This window comes from Bactrocera neohumeralis, chromosome 4 (genome assembly GCF_024586455.1).
Source record: "Bactrocera neohumeralis isolate Rockhampton chromosome 4, APGP_CSIRO_Bneo_wtdbg2-racon-allhic-juicebox.fasta_v2, whole genome shotgun sequence".
NCBI lineage: Eukaryota > Metazoa > Arthropoda > Insecta > Diptera > Tephritidae > Bactrocera > Bactrocera neohumeralis.
This window is the reverse complement of record NC_065921.1, coordinates 74,788,294-74,806,847: the sequence shown is the minus strand read 5'-3', so window position 1 is coordinate 74,806,847 and position 18,554 is coordinate 74,788,294. Positions and strand designations below refer to the sequence as shown.

The window sequence follows — 18,554 nt, the reverse complement described above, 5'->3', positions numbered from 1 at the left end:
TTTCTGTCGGCTCAATAGCGCCCAATCTCCAACCCTTTGCACTGAGTTTGACTAGTAGCTCCACTGGTATTTGACATTTGACAAATGAAATTTTCATTTCACGTTTGCACTTCACACTTCTTGCAGTTTTTCTTTTTATTTGATTTCCTTTTTATCATTTTCTTTTTAAATTTTTTAAGTTATGACAGCTTTTCTGCCGGTTTCTGCCTTTTCATCTTCTACTATGTATTTCTTCCATAATTCTATTTCATTTTTTCGGCTCTTTGCCAGCTGCAAGAGGACCAGACCATCTTTCGCATGCGTTACTTGGGCGAAATTGAATTTGGTGCGACTGTCAAGAATTTGACATCTGAGGTTGGTGTGTCACGTTCAATTTTCAGCAATTTCCCGCAACAAGTGAAACACGACACAGCATACGAGCGGAACTGTAAGTAACGAGCTATTTTTTATCACTTTAGTATTAATATAGTGATGTTAGAAAAAAAATTTTTAATCGATTTAAAAAAATTTAACAAAATAAGAGTAACCAAATGAACTCGATCTTCTGATAAGAATTTCTGTTTTTTTTAATATACAGGGTTTGTTCAAAAATAGGACTTTTAAAAAAATTTATTGAACCAACCGTTCCAATTCTTTAAAAACAAAATTGGCTCTTTCTACGGGGATGCAGCGCTGCCAGCGCTATTTCCAAGAATTGAAAGCGTCACGGAAGGCATTCTTCGGAATAGCCTTGATAGCCGAGGTACATGCTGCTTGGATCCCCTCTGTCGTCTCAAAATGCTTGACTTTCATCGGCATCATTCTCAATGATCCATGACTCGTCACCTGTGATTACGTTATTCAAAAATTAGAGTTCACTTTCATACATGTTCAAATTTTCTTGGCACACTTCCACTCGCCGAATTTTCTGGTCGTCAGTGAGCACCTTTGGGACCATCTTCGCGCATGTTCAAGCGCTCCGACACAATGTCATGAAAATTTTGATAAATTTAAAATCTTGGTAATTTAATGAATATTTAGTCAAGTTTAGTAGGTCTGAGCCAAAACTTTGCGCATACGAGTCACATTGTCGGTGTTTGTCGAAGTCGCAGGTCTCCCAGCACGGTCTTCATCAGCGAACTCTTCCTGGCCCTCAAAAAAGACCTGGTGCCACCGAAACACACCACTTCTTACTATATCAACATCTGAGTAAGCCTGATTGATCATATCAAACGTCTCTGTCGCAGATTTACCAAGATTCACACAGAATTTAATCGCGTACCTCTGCTCTAACAACGCTACATTTTCGGTTTGCACCACTCACAAGAAACACGTTGCACGAAAATGTTTGTCCTAACTCTCCAGGTACTCGGACACAACTCCGCTCCGAAGTACTGTCACATAAGTAACTTAGAGACCACGACGGACCCTCACCTTGTAGAATGCTTTCGACGTAACTTGAAGACTTCTTGGAATCTTCTTCGACTTGTACGTCATAAAATTCACCATCTTGAATCCATAATAAATATCTCCGGCGCTTTTTACTAGCGGTTCCATGGATTCCTTAGTTAGTAGCAGCAGAAAGAAAGAAGAACTTATCTCCACCCCTCTGTTGGCAGATTTTGGTTGAAGGCTCTCATGAGCTGGAAACCAGACCCTAACTCTTGGTATGAATTGAGTGTCTTTCTTGTCGATTACCAGCCTGGCTCTCGGAAATACCTTATGAAGCTAGACCGATCGCTCGTCGTCACATGCTATCATTTTGGCCCAGGCGCCAGCTGACATTTGTGCATGACTATTTCCCATCCGGATTTCCTAATAGTACTTTCAGCGTCAGGCTTGTCAGTGCAGCTTCCATTGGGATCTGGGAGTTTTTCCTTCGGGATCTCCCTTTTTTGGCACATCAGCATTCCGGGTCACATCAGTAAATGATTTATCGGCGGTCACACACTTTGTCTTCTGACTTTTGGCTGACGGCTTAGCCTGACCTTTTCAACTGACCTCTGTCTCTTGGCTGCCGCTGCTAATGGTTTAAGCTTAAAATAGTGTAGGAACTCTTTAGCGTAGTCAGTGGGCTCCTAGAGCTCCTTTGTAAGCTCCTCATTGATTGGTGGTTGCAGGTACACCGTCTTGAGCAGGTAATCAACACGAGACTTTTCCGCATTCTTTCGGATGGGGTTTTCGACCTTAAGAATAAACCATTCCTTTGCAGACGCACTAAAAACACCAACACTTTTGGCATGTATGACGTTGTCGTGAGTGAAGTACTTTCGGTACCAGTAATCAGATGCCTCAGAAATGGATCCGCCTCCTTCCGATTCAGCAGCGACTCGCCAGCATGACCATACATCAAGCTTCTTTTTATATCCAGTCTTATTTAAACAGTGCTTTACTGACGGAACCGGCGGAAGTTAAATTCGAAGTGAATTCAAGAACTATGGACGCAGTTTCAGTGACGTTAGCTCCTCACCTTCATCCTGCTCCACCAACTTCTCTTAACAAAGTATCCAATTTAACCTCACTTAATTGACAGCTACAAATGAATTTTGCGCTTAATTTACGCTGACCAGGCAGTAAACAACTGCCGAAAATGCTGATTCCATGTTGCCACACGATAGGAATGTTTTTATGTAAGGAAGCCAGTTCATTTGCGCACCGCCGCCTTAAGCTACATACGTAAAATTTCATACGCACATGCTACGCTTACTCACAAGCTATTTCTGTTTGTATATTTTTTTTTTTGTTTTCTCCACACAGATACCCTCGAGCAGCTGGAGAGCATACGGCATCGCACGAAAGCCAACGCGCAAATGCTCACTTCCACCATAAATGCGTTGCTCGAACGCTTACAGCGCGTTTGGCCCACACTCGAACCGAGCTACGAGGAATTGCAGAGTTGGTCCAACTCCTATTGGACAGCAGGTTGGGTGGCTGCCTTGGTTATCGGTTGGGTGCTGCTATTCGGTCTCATGTCCTACTGTTGCTTCCTATGCGAATCGAACGTGAAAGCCGGCGTTGTGTTACTGATGTCCGTACTGATTATCTGTTTGGGCAGTATTTGTATTACTATCTACGGTGTACTGACACTGGCCATAGGCGGTAATACGGAAGTCTTTCTCTGCCGTTCGATGTATGATGCGACGACAGCGACGGCAAGTGTTGGCGTTACCGGTACAGCTGGTAATTGGGGCAACAATCAGCTTGCGGATGTGTCCGATGCGCCCAGCTATCATTTATTGGGTAAGTTATTCGATAAACCGGGTTATGTGTACGCACACGAACCACAGACGGGCATCATTGGCGAACTACTACGGCCGGAAGGTGTGAATCGCTCCATTGTAAACGTTAGCCTCGCAACGGCGTTGAGGTATGAACAAGCAAAATGGCCATAGCATACGAATTAGACAAGTAAACATTGTTGTAAATTGAATTACTGATGCTAGATTTTTGGTATAATAAGCCAACGTAACCACACACACATATACACACACCTGTCTGGTAATTGTAGCTATACATTAATGCTGTATTATAGCCCTTCATCCACTCGCCTCCACACGGTAGTTGTTAGGCATCCAACGTACATTTGTCGTAACCATAGCGCACATGGCTCCAACACACCAATTCAAATTATTTAAGCCGGAAAATTATTGTTGCATATGCAAAGCCATAAATCCAATTAGCTTGATACTGTACGTGCTTCTTTTTTATTCACCGATCTGCTTGACCGCCGCGTACATCGAGAAAATGTGTGTACACACTTCGCTCATTCCATTCTTAGTTTCGGAGTAGTCTGACTACTTCTGCGCGATGCCATTTTCCAATATTGCCACATGAACCCGTTATATTTATTGATGAACGTAGTCTACTTCTTCTCCAAAACTCGTATTACGCTCCGTATAACGCTGCAGCGGCTTGCGTAAGCGTTATGTTAATGTCTGATTTAACATAATGAACTATAATGAGATAGAACATAGAGCATACATGGGTATCCATAATAAAATATACACGCTTTAATACTGTATGACACATGGCAGAATTTTAGTAGGAGTTAATAAATAAGTTAGATTAGGTTAGATGGCTGATCAAAGATCGTACGTGGGCTGTGATATGTAGTCTTTGTGAGGCCGTAGGAAAAAAGAACTCATGTTTTCGAACTTATAAATTAGCAAATTTCCACTGCCGCCAGTTCGGTGGCATGTCTGAAGGTATGCGCTCCCAAGTGTTTAAGTCTTGACCTCTCAAACGCGGGACAGTCAAGAGAAAGTGTCGTGTTGTTTCCACCTTATCTTCTTCGATACAACTTCTGTAGATTGTGTCTAGTAAGATTCCCAACCTTACAGCATGAACGCCAATGGGCAATGGCCTATTAAAAGCCCCACAACTAGGGAGAGGTTAGCCTTACTGAGGGCAAAAAGATCACTTGATCTTTTGCGATCGATCTTGGCCCAAAAGGCTTTTGCGACAGCGCATATACCGATGGTGCCCCAGCGCTGGTCAGCTTCCGCGAAGCCTACCAAATTACCAAATACTTGCAGTATGAAACTTTTCGTAATTTTAAAAGCTTTGAGAAGATATCGTCCCTCTAACAGCTTAGTTGTTGTGGGGAGTACGCACAGATATATTTAGTGAAAATTTTGTCTATAGTGAAAAAATCCCGCGAACTTTGGCTGTCACCGAAAGCGGTCCAATGACTACGTAACCTACAAGAGACTTTCAAATTTTTGAAAAACAGCGAATTATTTGGCCGAGCGTTATTCCAACTTCTTTAACTCGTCATACGAGTGACTTTATCAAAAAGGATTGTTCGGCCATATCTATGCGTACGGAGGCCAGGCGGTTTGAGATCTCTAAAGTCTTAAAGGGTCTCGTCTAAGATGCCTTGGTCTATCTATACGTACGGAGGGCCAGGCGGCTTTGGGGTCTCTAAAGTCTTAAAGGATCTCGTCTAAGATGCCTTGATCTCTTGGTGGATCTCGCGTCCAACAACCTGCACTGAGTTCCAGGACATAGTGATGTCCCAGGGCACTGTAAGATGAGTTAGCCAGAACAGGCACCACACTAGAATTAATCTCCGGAAAAGACGGAATTTTTCTGCCTCTGGCTACTTACAGATATCTAATCGACAAATAACAAGCAGACAAGTTGCCACACTTTAATATATAGTATATGCCAGTAGACTAGGAACACCTTATAACGACTATTGTAAAAGCTGTCAGGAGTTAGAAGAAGAGGAGTCGGTCGAGGATCTCTGAACAATGTCGAGTTGTCCAGATAACACTTTTCATGCTGATGAACTTCGTCGGAAAGAGGATCCAATAGAGTGAGTTTTGCGGTAGACATAATGTATGTGTGAGCCGGTACGTTGCCATAGGTAAAAATTACTGTTTTTCTCTAAATCACATCTCGTAATATCAGAAAACGATGGTCCTTTCCGGTCAATTAAAGAGGGTCGCCTTTATTGGTACAGATTCGTCAGGTACGGTTCACTGTTTCGTTTGACTCTTGGTTTCTGCTGTGTACCAGAAGTTCCAGAAAGACAAACTGTCATATACACTATCCAAGCGCTCTTTGAAAACAAAAATAAAATCACCATTCGAATTTGCTTTTTTCATTTTTGAGAATCTGCGTACACGGCGGCTACCACAATCTATCAAAACTATGAAATTATGACAGCAGCTGTCTACATTATTGGTGAAATGATAGTGTCTGCATCGGCGGTAAGGCTAAAGTCAGCTCTCGTATGATCAGAATCTTCTTTATGCAATATTATAGACCTCAATTTACCGAGCTGACATACTGGAATTCAACCAACTACCATATTTCATTCAAATTTAACCAAAAGTTATATTATGGGATCTTCCACGACTTCACCCATTGCATTTTCCGATGTTAGCTGATGTCTGACTTGTAGGTCATGATATTCACAGTTTTGAATCCATAGTTGATCTCTCCGGCACTTTCACCATTATATGAATTCCTTTGTAAGTAACAGCAGGATCTGCATCGTGGCCTTTGTCTTCACGCCAGATGCTGCTATGGGATCATCGGAGACCCTAACATACCTCCAGATCTTTGTTGGCAGATTTTGGTTGCAGGCCCTTATGAAATGCATTATTAGATCAGGCTTTGATGGTGCAGCCGGGATCCAGATTCTATCTCTTGGCTTGGATGGAGTGTCTTTCTTGCCGATTACCAGTCTATCTCCAGTGTACCTCCAAAACCTACGCTATTGCAGCCTTATAAAGTTGAACCTATCTCTCGTCGTCAGCATACTTTCCGTACCTGTACCAGCCGAATTAAAAAGTAGTTAATATTGACGCAAGTTTCTGTAATCCTGTAAAGAAGATTCTATTTAATACTCGATTTCTTTGCCTGTTTCTACACATATGATTTTACGAAACACGGTTATATGGACAGATTTTATTATGAAGTGTGGCAAAATACTCCGATACTTCAACGCAAAGTATATTCTTTATGAATCTTCTCGCTTATTGAAATGAGTAGTCAGAATTTTCGTGGAAATTATTGGGAAATTAGAAACTTAGAACACCGTACTATCAGTTTATCTCATTTTTGCTGAAAACCTGGACTTGACTTTAAGCTTAAAGCTCTAAGATCTCTGTCTCGTTATACAAGAGTCGTAATATACTTCGTACAAACCCGATCGATGCGCTTTTGACTTATACAAATAAGAAGCTTTTCAAAAAATTGTTAGTTTAATCTTATACAAATGAGGAACTGTGCTTAAATGGATCAAAAATATGTTTCTTAGTGTAAAGTCTAGCGGTCGCGAGCTTACTAAATATATTTGTACATTGCGACCTTAGCCTCGGTAGTATTAACCGTAACCTTTTCGTAGCGTCCTAAATGTTATTAAGAATTATAATTAAGACATCAATTTATCTCCATACCCTAGACACCCTTTTGTAGTTTTTATCGGTGCAACAGCGCTTAAAGAGTACACCCTTTAGAGAGGCCCAATTACTAGATTTCTTTCACATAAATATATTTTCCGCAAATTCCATTTAGGCGCCCTCTTTTGATACCTCGGACCACTTCTTTTATTATAAATAATTAGTGCTCCAACCCCAGCGAAACTTTCCACAGAAACCTTCGATTGAATAAAAGTTCTCCACCCTTTAAGCCTCTTTAAGTACAATTCACTGTACTGTAGGAGTCCTCTTTTGGTACCTCGAAAGTATACACCTATTTTATTATAAATAATTAGTACTCCAACCCCAGCGAAACTCTCTACAAAACCCTTCGATTTAATAAGAACTATCCACCCTCTAAGCCGCTGTATATATACAAATCACGAGCCCTTCGTTATAATTACTCCACTTTACAACGAGTCAATGCTGCTACCACTTACAGAACCCACCCACTAAGAGCCTCAATAAAGTTACCCAACCCAATTTTGCAACACTGTCCGCTATATACAACCAACTATGAACCAATACATATACATTGGCAAAACAAGGCAATATTCTATCAAATTCTTTTTATCACTTATTGTCTTATCTGCGACCCTGCCACCGCCTCGTAATGTCATACTGCATGCTTGCAATTCTCGAAATAATCTTCAAATCAACACGCCTACACAATACTCGTGCGAAAACACACACACACGCACAATAACTCACCTCGGGCACTTCGTTACTTGGCTCCAACGCCTTTTCAATGCCTGTGTAACCTCAAATCACGTGTTCTCCAATCTAAACGTTCGGCTTGTGTGCCACTGCCTGTGTGTTTACATGCGTATGTGCGGCGTCGTCTTTCGTCCGTCGCCATTCGTCCTTCGTCCTGCGGCGGGTTGTGTGTTTTTGTGCGGTTAATTTATTTGTGCGGTTTGCTACACCGCCCGCCCTTCGTGTAAACGCTCTCGAGCGCAGAGGTTGTGAACAAAACCAAGCATCGTACAATGTCTTCCAACTGGATGCATTCGTTAATACCACACAAATTGCCGATTTAAAGCAATTCCCAAAAGTGACCACGGCTATTGATGCAATCACCGTATCCGAACGTACCATGCTCTCGCTGACGCAGACCATACAGAATATACTGGAGAATATGCTGCACACTTCATCCTTCAATCTAACCACATACCGGGTTAGCATTGGTGCACCGACGCCCGAGAAGGATTTGGCTACGTTCATCGATCAAATGCAGAGGGTAGCACTGCAGGTAAGCGATGTTTGGGGGCCACTCGGCTGAGCCCAAATGCTATTTACACTTTCTTTTCTATACTTACATTTTGGGAAATCCAACTAGATTTGTATTAGATTAGTGGAAGTAGCGTGCTCAAGTTTTATATATGTTTGAATGAATGTGTCGAGAATTTCTCATGCTACTTGTATTTGTTTTCTGGTTTGATTTGGCTCAATCGTTGTCACGTGGGCGGGAGAGAAGAGAAGGAGTAAGTTGTAAGAAAATTATATCTTCTTTGTTGGCGTAGACACCGCTTAAGCGATTATAGCTCAGTTTCCTTTTTATTGGGGACGTTTTTTACGTGGCGGGTCCTAAACCCATCACACTTTAGCTCGCCATCAAACGGATGGTCTTGTGCACGCATAGGGTACTTGGTCTAAGACCGGAAGATGTGAGCTGCTTGAGCCATATGTAAAAGAATCGTTTCTGGCCACTCTCAAGTAAATGGCGCTCGGAAAACTTTCCTCAATTGCATTAACTGCTACACATGACTCCATCCTTCTATGCATAACTCAAATGTTCGACTCAGCTTCACAGCTTTTAAAGCTTTAATTTTTGCCGATATTTCAAGCTCTCGGTGTTCACTTGATTCCAAATTCCCCAGTCAAACTAGAGGCTGTAGACTCACCGTAGTTATCTTAAAAAATATATTATTTAAATATGACCACTTCTTGTTCGAGAACCTTTTTGTTTTTTTATCATTATCCATTGCTTGAACTCTATTTATGAGAATACTAGACAGCTCAATAGAAGGAGAAATTAATATCGAAATGCGCTTCTGAGAGGTCATATGCGATTAAATCCGTTAGGGAACATACTTTCCAATCACATCTCGTAAGATTTTATTCTTATTTTCCAAGAGCGAATTTGCGCTCTAAATACAAGTAATACATTGATCTACAATCAAGCAGGGTCTTGACAAATCATTAGATCCTTCGTAGTCTCCCAAAAAAAAAAAACGGAATATTAGGTAATGTACCCAAGGAGGAAGCAAACAACGGCAGGAGCAAACTATTTTATCAAAAAACGGTTAGAGCCTTTGAGATTTTACAGCTATATATGGTTGATAAGCTCTACTGTCTTCACTTGCAGTAGATGAAGTCATCCTTCAGACTCTCCTCCAGAAGCGCTAGTTCTGCGCTCACGTCGAGCTCGACCCGAATCTCCTCAAACAGCTGTTCGAGACTGAAGGCGGAGTCGCCAATTAACGAACCGCCCCCACAACTCGCTATGTCAGAAAAATTCCACTTCCCTTCCTCCACTTGTCGTACCTACCGCATCTAAAGCATCACCTTTGACATCCGTTGGGAGTATACTGAAGACCACCATTTCGAACCCATAGTTTATGACTCCCTTAGTTTTGCTGAGTGGACCGACGGGCTCCGCATTTAGCGCTTGCCGATATGGTTCGTGGGTTCTCTACAGCTTTATTACCCCCAATCATAAGTGGGTAGTGACGGGTTGCAGTATCCTCAATTTCACTCGGAGATGAAGACCTAGCGGCGGTCTGCCTTCAGCTTTCCAGCTATCGCTATCTTTCTTCGACACCCTGTAGAGCCCTTCATGAGTCTAGCAGAGGTTCATTTGCTAGTGCTGGCAATTCCGCCGTGTATGAAGGCTCTACCTACTTAGCCGGTATCCATCGGTTTTCTTCATCGTACTACTCGTAGAATCGTCTGAAGTAGAAATTCCTACTGGAGTATTGGTATTGTTGCGTTTCGCCAGTGACGGTTTCGTCGCCCCAGGAGCAGCACTCCCAACCGAGAAAGATCTGGGTGTCGGTTTTGACATCCCTTCACTTCCCTTCGTCACCTTTCGGTCAGCGTTTGTCTTATAAGTGTCCATGCAAATAGGATTCCCACTTAGAGCCGCTATTCGTCCACCGGAAAGGTGGACTAAGGTTATCTCAGTAACGAGGCTAAGGCAAGAGTTGACGCACGCCCTTATGAGGTTATGCGTTCAAAGCCGGCCAGTGCAAAGAAGGAGTCATTTGAACTTACTCCTACCACGCCAAATTAACGACGACCGTACTCTGAGGAATGCCAGATTTTTAACGGAACGGGGCGGTTGCGACATTAGCCCGTCAGCTATTTATGATGAGTGTTACCCCATCAAACGCAGGTGACAGAATTCCGCAACCATCAGCCGTACAGGGTACAACCAAAATCCTAAAGAGCTAATCCTACTCATAATCCGGTTTCACAGCTATAATCGTCATCAGCTGAAAAGCCGTAATTCGGACCAATTACAGTCATAAGGAAGAAGTATTTGCCATTTTAAAATCCTGCAACTTCAAAAGGGGAACCTTCTTGAAGGCGTAAAGCTCATTAGACCGATAGGAATATTCCTTGAGTCAGAACGACTTACCGACGACTTAAGTGTCCGCAAAGCTCAACTGCATCCGCATAGGATGCAAGCAGAACTTCGACCCTTTCAATTCTACTGGTAGTGAGTCAGTAGTGCCTTCCCTACCAAACTTTCAAATCCTGACTTCTCTCTAAGTACCACTGAAGCTAACAGGTTCTCATATTAATTTAATTTAGTCGGTTATTCAGACCTTTTGATAGATATCTTTAAAACACATTTAAAAATGTATGACGGTCCCTAATTTCGTCCAAACATTTTGAAGAACTGCCGATTTTACAACCAACGTTTTTTGCTATCTTCAATCCAATAGTCTCAATAGCCAGCCAAGTCTTGCAATTCCGAAAGTCGAACAAAATCCTGGAACGAGGATGATAATGAAAGTCCGTAGATATTATTTTCTTTCAAATTTTTATCAGAATTAAAGAAATCGGCTTTCCGTTAGAAAAGTAAAATCTCAGTTAAGCCGAACCTGTTCGACAATATTGCACATCTGTTTTTAAAACTAACACGCTATTTTCTCAGATACAAGACGTGGCCACCTCATCTCGCATGACTACACTCGGCAGTCGTTCGAAGCGTTTACAGGCGTCCATACTACAGCCACTTGAACAGTTACAGAATGAAATACTTTATCATTTGACGGCTTTAGAGTTGCAACGTGATCCTTGGGCCAAGCAAGTTAACCAAACACTAAATCACTTACGCAACGTACAGGGTTACTTGGAGAAGACTGCGGCGGAGATTTGCAGCAATCAAACACGCTTATATACGGAGAGGTTTACAACAAACTGTTAACGCAAACACAATAACCTCACATTTTTCTCACAATTTCAGATTAAAAGCATATCTGACAAATAGCAAAGCGACAATGTCATCACAATTGGGTGACACCACTGCCAAATGTCGTCCCTTCTTCGATATCTTCGATGCGAATCGTATATTCCTATGTCGCAATATTGTGGACTACATCAATGCTTTGTGGTTTTTTATATTTGTAACACTCTTGCTCTGGTCGGTCGGTACACCGGTTGGACTTAATCTAATCACCATACAACGGCGTTTAAATCGTTTACGTCGTGCGCAAACACGTTCTGCCGAAAGAACGGACAGTCGCAGTCGACGTAGAGAACGTACCACTAGTTCGGCTGCACGCGAACCGCGTAGTGCGAGCAGCGCCAGTCGGCCGCCACTGTATGTACACATAATTAATGATAGCTTCGCTTTGGACATTCCGAAGTTATATATTGTTTACTCGTAGGCGGCGCTCAGCTACTGAAGAGACGTTGGATATAGCCACTGAAGAGACACCACCACCACCAAGACGAGAACAACGAGATGTGCGTAGTCGTGAGCGAGAGCAGAGTCGAGCGCGTGAGAGTGTAGCGGCCAGCACACCGGCACGCAGCCGAACACAACAGTTAGTAGCGAATCAATATGTGTGCTTGAAGCTCATATAACTTGTATGTATTTTCACTCAATTTAGGCGGCGTACCGGCACAGATGCCGAAGATAATTGGGGTTCGTCGAGCGCCAGCCGCGCTACATCGATGGAACGAGAGCCCAGTCAGCCAAGAATGTACACGAGCAGCAGTAGTGCACAACAGCAACGCGGCGCTCAAGCGAGACCACAACTGTGAGTCGTCGTTTCGATAAATTCATATATCGTTAATGCGATCGATAAATTATATCTTTCTATTCAACAACATTTTGACCTCTCTATGATCAAATAAGTTTTTTATTTGCAACTCCTAAAGTTTCTCTTTTTATCCAGGCGTAAACAAGGCACCGAGGAGTTCGATTTGGAAGGCGAGGACAATTGGCAGCCAGCGCCCACAGCCAGCCGTTCTGAGTCACGCGCTGGCGTAAGACGCGAGCAGCGAGAGCAACCGGCGTACTCACACAGTAACGGACGCAATAAACCGAAACTGTAAGTCGGCGCGCTTAAATTGAGTATTGGTCCAAAATTTCAAAACATTTTTCATACCATCAAAACAAAAGAAAAGCAACTTATTATTAGTTAAAATAAAGTTGACTTACTTTAATGATAACCCGTGCGGCAAAGTCAACTTTACTTTCACTAATGATTGTTTGCATTCGATTATAATTACCAACCACTAACTACTTACATCCTCTCTCGCTCTCCGAACGGGTAAGACGTCGCACCGAACGTGAGAAACACGAACGCACCTCTCGTCGCTCTATGACACCGGTTTTGCAAGCTGGTCCCGATGCACAGCCAGCCAGACCAATGCCGCGTACACCGACGCGTCTGCGCCATCGCGTGACATTGACAACACGCGCCGTCACCAATCTAATGCGTGCCGGTAATCAGCGCCATAAGAGGCTGTGAGTAGCTGTTGTTGGTAATTTTAAAAACTGCACGAAACCTCTCATAACCTGAAACATAGTTTGATCTGCAATAGCTGAACGCACTTTTGAACCCACCCAACCTGTTTAAGTAATACACAGTTTCTTTCACACGCATGCTCTGTGTGCTTCTGTCTCTCCAGTTAGTCACCTGCTGAACCTAACAAACCCCTGTGATCTCCAAAAACATTACTTTCTATGTGCAGTGTATTTTATTAATAATATGTCTTTTTCTTTTTTCGGTTCTGCAGCCAGCGCAGTGGTACTGAAGATTTCGAGATTGAGGAAAGTGAGACATATGGTGCGCCGGCGCAGGATTCTGCCGCAGTGGCTGCGTAAGTCTGATATTTTATAGAACAATTGGTTTCTAATCAATGATCAGAAGACGTTACCATACTTTGCAGTATTTCTCCCAAGATAGCCATCGCTTAAGCGGTTATAATTGAGTTTATAACAGCGCGCCAGTCGTTCTGTCTTTTCGCTGTTTGGCGCCAATCGGAGATTCCAAGTGTAGCCAGGCCCTTCTCCACCTGGTCTTTCTAATGAAGTGAAGGTCTTCCTTTTCTTCTGCTTTTCCTGGCGGCTCTTGCATCGAAAACTTTCAGAGCTGGAGTGTTTTCATCCATTCGGACGGCTGAACTATGTCAATGTGTATAACTCGTCCACCTCATTGTCCCATCGAATGTGATCTTCGCCGTTACCTATGCCCAAAGAACCATACATCTTCCACAGGACCTTTCTCCAGTAACCTCGTAACGTCGACTCGTCAGATGTTGTCATCTTCCATGCCTCTGCACCACTTGTAGAGTTTGGTATTTGTTCGTCGAGAAAAGACTTTACTTTTCAATGACCTACTCAGCCAGAAGTAGCGCCTGTTGTCAAGAGTTCTTCTGCATTAGATTTCGAGGCTGACATTGTTGTTGCTGTTAATACTGGTTCCAAGATAGACGAAATTATCTACGACTTCGAAGTTATGACTGTCAACAGTGACATGGGAACCTAGTCGCTAGTGAAACGACTGTTTTTTTGATGACAGGAGATATTTCGTCTTGCTCTCGTTCACTACCAGATCTATTTGCTTCGCTTCCTTATCCAGTCTGGATAAAGCAGTACTAACGGCGGGGATGTTGAACAAATGATATCAATATCATCGGCATACGCCAGTAGCCGTACACTCTAATAAAAGATTGTGCCTTCAGATCAAATTATTTTCTCCAGAAGTGGATTGAAGAAGTCGATAGGGAGTCGCCTTGTCTGAAACCTCGTTTGCTATCAAACGGCTCGGAGAAGTCTTTCATCCTAGACTTCCACCAAATTACGATGACTTTCGGCTAAGGTCTTTGCCAGAAATTCGAAATATTTGAGTGAAAAAAGTTATCGTTGTCGTAGGCTCACAAGGATAGTAGCTTTCAACGGATATTTTCAATATTGGAACAATAGATTAATAATTAAGTTACGCGATATCTTGGCGGATCATACATATAGAGTTTTTGGCTCAATATTGAGATATCTTCGAGATAATTATTTTTAAATCTATTTTTCACTGGCTGTCGTCGCCCAATTTTCGCTTATAACTCCTTTAATACAACTTTCTCTTTCCTTCCAGCGCGCGTCGAACACCGCCACGCACGGCTCCGCCACCACCACCACCGCCCGGCATGATGAACAGGTTCAGGCCACGTTATTAAAGCAAATAGAACAAAAATTAAAACTAAATTAAACTTTTCTCAACACTTATACACACATTTCTTTACAACATTCACTGCTCTACGCATGCCGTCACAATGCTGCCTTTATGCCAACAACAACAAACCAAAAACCAAATAAACTAAATTTTTTTCTAACTCTCTCTCTCTCCTCTCTGTCTCTGTCTCTTCAACAATGCACACTTCTAACGGTCTTTTCGCTCGTCTCCTTCAGGTATGGCAGCGTGCGCAGTGTTCGTTGGAATGCCGAAGAAGACATGGTCTTCGAGGATGTCGATTCACCAAATCCAATATATATGAATCATCATCACATGCGTTAACGATGAGAGCGCCACTATGAGGCTGTTCTAAAAAATGGCAGCTTTGGTTACGTTTCATTGATCGCCACTGTATTTTCCATGATGATTTTTTTCTATACACAAACAATAATAAATTCCATTATATTTTCGAAGCACTTTTTTAATTATAAGTAAAATTATTGCATAATTAATAATAGTTGAAATTAAGAAGACATTTATTATAACATTGCGTGCCGTATTCGCAATAAAATTAATCATAGTCGTCTCCGCATTTTAATTTAAAAAAACTGTTTCTCTTTTAATAATCTTAATAAATAAATTGAAAACGATACGAAGCTTGAACACTTGTCAAATTAAACGCGAAGCTGGTTCGTATAAAAGGTCGGAGTTAATTACCTTAAATTAAGTTAAATAAAAGAGAGTGAAAGAGGATAGTTTTCATACCGAAGGCAAATAGAAACAACCCAACCTAGTCGAGAGAGTAAACTTCCTTCCTGCTGAAAACGTTAGAGAAGATCTTGGACGTGCACATTGGAGTCGCAGCGCCTCCTAAAAACTTGTCCAAGGTGCAGCACGCATATACGAAAGGCAGATCAGTAGAGACCGCACTCCATACACTAGTAGTTAATATCGAAAGGGCTCTTGAATATAAGAAATACGTTCTTGGAGGTTTCCTGGACATTTCTGGAGCTTTCAACAACGTTTCTACGGAATCCATTCTGAATAGTATCCAGTCAATAGGTGTTAATCCTGCTATACAACGTTGGATCAGAAGCGTCTTGATCTCTAGAAGGATAAAAGCAGAATGGAACAACGTAAGAAGGACCAAAACAGTCTGTAAAAGTACTCCGCAAGGTGGAGTGCTATTTCCGGTGATGAATAAACTGCTAAGGAACTCGGACGGCAAAGCCCTTAAGATAGGTGTCTACACATGATTAGCAGTAATATGACCACTCTCAATACAGTCCAGAATTCAGCATCGCAATCGGATCTGTGGTTGAACCCGGAGAAAACGGTTCTGCTTGTGTTCACAAGAGAACAGAAAATTACTCTATGGGGTTCTCTTCGATAAATGGAACTCAACGGACTCCAAAACTGGTCTATGCGAGGCTCATTAGCCTACGTTAAACTAGGTTAGGAATGACTGATCTTCATGATAGGCATCGCATTTGAACTCCTTTGTTGGGCCAAAATATAGTACAGGCGCTATAGTCCCTATAAGTCGACAAAGTTTTTTATTCCCACTAGTTCACGAGAAGGTTTGAAAGTGTGAGCTACCAGGTGTTTAAGCCTCGATCTAACAAAAGCGCGACAATCAAGTAAGAAGTTTTGAGACTATTTTATAGCTAAACAGCTTCTGTAACTGACATATTTTAAGACTCTCAACCTTACCGCGGAGACGCCGACAGGACAACGACCAGCTAGAACTCCTACAACTCGAGAAAGACTAACCTAATCGAAAGCAAAGAGCTCACTAGATCTCTCGCGATCCACTATAGGCCAAGAGGATCTTGAGGCCGCGCGAAAAGTAATGGCTTCCTCAAAACCCTGGTAGTAGAACTCATCAAGAAAGAGCACATCCGACCTCATACCACTCTATTACTAGGGAAGTTGCCTTTCCTTGGAGAAGACTTGCACCACCAGTCAAGAGAAAATTGGACAGTTGAGGAAAGTGTTGAGATTTTATATCTCACCTTCTAAAAGTCAAAACCTTGACCCTTACTTCATTGGATTAGTCACGATGCAAGTGGCAACTCGTGGTCAATAGTAAACAGTTAATTTTCTGAAGTCTTTCATCATTTCCGTCTCTATATACCCCTAATAAAACTAGTAAGGCTCTCTTATGAGTAATATAAAATGGTTGAGCTCATCGAAAAAGAAAAATATCATTCTCTTAGAGGAATATTTTAGTTTCGATCAGGAAATAACGTTACGTTCTTCACATCAGATTTTGACTCTTTCCCACAACAGTTAGTTCTAAGATGAATGGACGCGGATATTTTCAGGAACTATAGCATACATACTTATATGGATAGGTATTGAACGATGAGACTTCTCATATTGTGGAGGTAAATAAATTGAATAAATGATCATCATGAAGAGCTCAGCCGATTTGGGCATGTCCATCTATATGTCTGTATATACGCAAACTAGTCCCTCACTTTTTGAGATATCGATCTGAATTTTTACACATGCTCTCCTCTGCCCAAGAAGTTGCACATTTGTCGGGCCCGTCAATGTAGGACCGCTATAGCATACTATATAGCTGCCATAAGTACTAAACGATCGGAATAAAGTTCTAGTAAGAAAAACTTTTTAAAATTTGACATGGGTTATTGTCTATGGCAAAGGTGCAATCTCCGAAGAAAATTCGGTGATAATTGTTACTCCTGAGTGTTTTTGATTGGTACAAATTATTCAAAGAGGGTCGAGAACGATCCGAGTTGAGAACGAACCATGTCCAGGACGGCCATCAACAGCAACTGATAATCAACACGTCAATAAAATAAAAAAATTGTTGCTTGAGATTTGACGATTAACAGTCAAAGATCTTGCTGTCTTAGTTGAAATATCGGAAGGATCAATGGAAAACATTTTGAAAGATCATTTGGTCCTGAAAAAAGTGAAAGCAGGACTGGTTCCAAATTTTTTCGAAAAACAGCGTCGCGATAATGTCTGTGAAACAATGCTTTCCGACTACCACGATGTCATGAAATGTATTATTACTGACGATGTTTTTTTGGATTTATGCTTAAGACCCAGACACAGACGATCAATTGGCCGAATATCGTGACAAAGGTGAGCAAAAGCAGGGAAAACCACGTCAAAGCAGATCAAAAATCAAGGTTATGTAAAAAGTTTTCATCGTTTATAAAAAGAAATAAAAAAAAAATGTAAAAAAAAAAATAAAATAAAAAAAAAAAAAAATAAAAAAATAAAAAAAAAATAAATAAAAAAAAAAAAATAAAAAAAAAATAAAATAAAAATAAAAAAATAAAAAATAAAATAAAATAAAAAAAATAAAATAAAATGAAAATACAAATACAAAAAAAGTAGTAAACAAAAAAATTTAAAATAAAAAATAAAAAAAAAATAAAAAAGTAAACAAAAAATAAAATAAATAAAAAAACCTGCGAGTTATAGGTTCAAAATTGTCTTTTAATACAAGCATGAATTTATTTTGATTTGTTTTTTCATTACAAAAATATTAGAGAGCTTTGTATAATAGTTTATAAAAAATTGTAGCTTAAGTAAAATGTATGTCTGCATAATAATTTTTTTTTGGAATACGTACAGTTCGCTATTACTATAAACGTTAACAAATATTTTATAGTATTTAAATAAAATTATTTTGAGTTTTTTACAAAAAGTTGAACAAATAAATTTGAATTTAAAAATATGTATGACACTTTAAAATGGTAATTTTGTGAGAACAAGCAAAACTTAAAAATGTTTTACTTCGTAAATAATATGAAAACTAGATATACATACATATATGTACATACATATATGTAAATAAACGAATGTCTAGTATGAACTAATACGAATGATGTTTTCTAGCAAATAAACCATAACTATAAATTCCACTAAAATTCAACACAAGTACAAACTCGCACGCATTGAAAAA

General features: G+C 40.9%; 1 protein-coding gene across 3 annotated transcripts in view; it reads left to right on the top strand.

Moving 5' to 3' along the window:
- Nucleotides 1-15,078, top strand: part of LOC126756672 (prominin-2) — a 29,365-nt gene extending 14,287 nt beyond the window's left edge. Inside the window, exons 7-18 of one of the 3 annotated variants that reach the window (XM_050469908.1) lie at nucleotides 271-427; nucleotides 2,737-3,346; nucleotides 7,872-8,163; nucleotides 11,077-11,330; nucleotides 11,389-11,745; nucleotides 11,813-11,971; nucleotides 12,038-12,187; nucleotides 12,326-12,481; nucleotides 12,709-12,900; nucleotides 13,173-13,256; nucleotides 14,528-14,590; nucleotides 14,842-15,078. In XM_050469908.1, the coding sequence (XP_050325865.1) occupies nucleotides 271-427; nucleotides 2,737-3,346; nucleotides 7,872-8,163; nucleotides 11,077-11,330; nucleotides 11,389-11,745; nucleotides 11,813-11,971; nucleotides 12,038-12,187; nucleotides 12,326-12,481; nucleotides 12,709-12,900; nucleotides 13,173-13,256; nucleotides 14,528-14,590; nucleotides 14,842-14,947 (2,580 nt within the window). In that variant the 3' untranslated portion in view covers nucleotides 14,948-15,078. The remainder of the gene's footprint in view (nucleotides 1-270; nucleotides 428-2,736; nucleotides 3,347-7,871; nucleotides 8,164-11,076; nucleotides 11,331-11,388; nucleotides 11,746-11,812; nucleotides 11,972-12,037; nucleotides 12,188-12,325; nucleotides 12,482-12,708; nucleotides 12,901-13,172; nucleotides 13,257-14,527; nucleotides 14,591-14,841) is intronic. The other 2 variants (XM_050469909.1, XM_050469910.1) reach the window with 2 other exon arrangements.
- The last annotated feature ends 3,476 nt before the right edge of the window (nucleotides 15,079-18,554 follow it).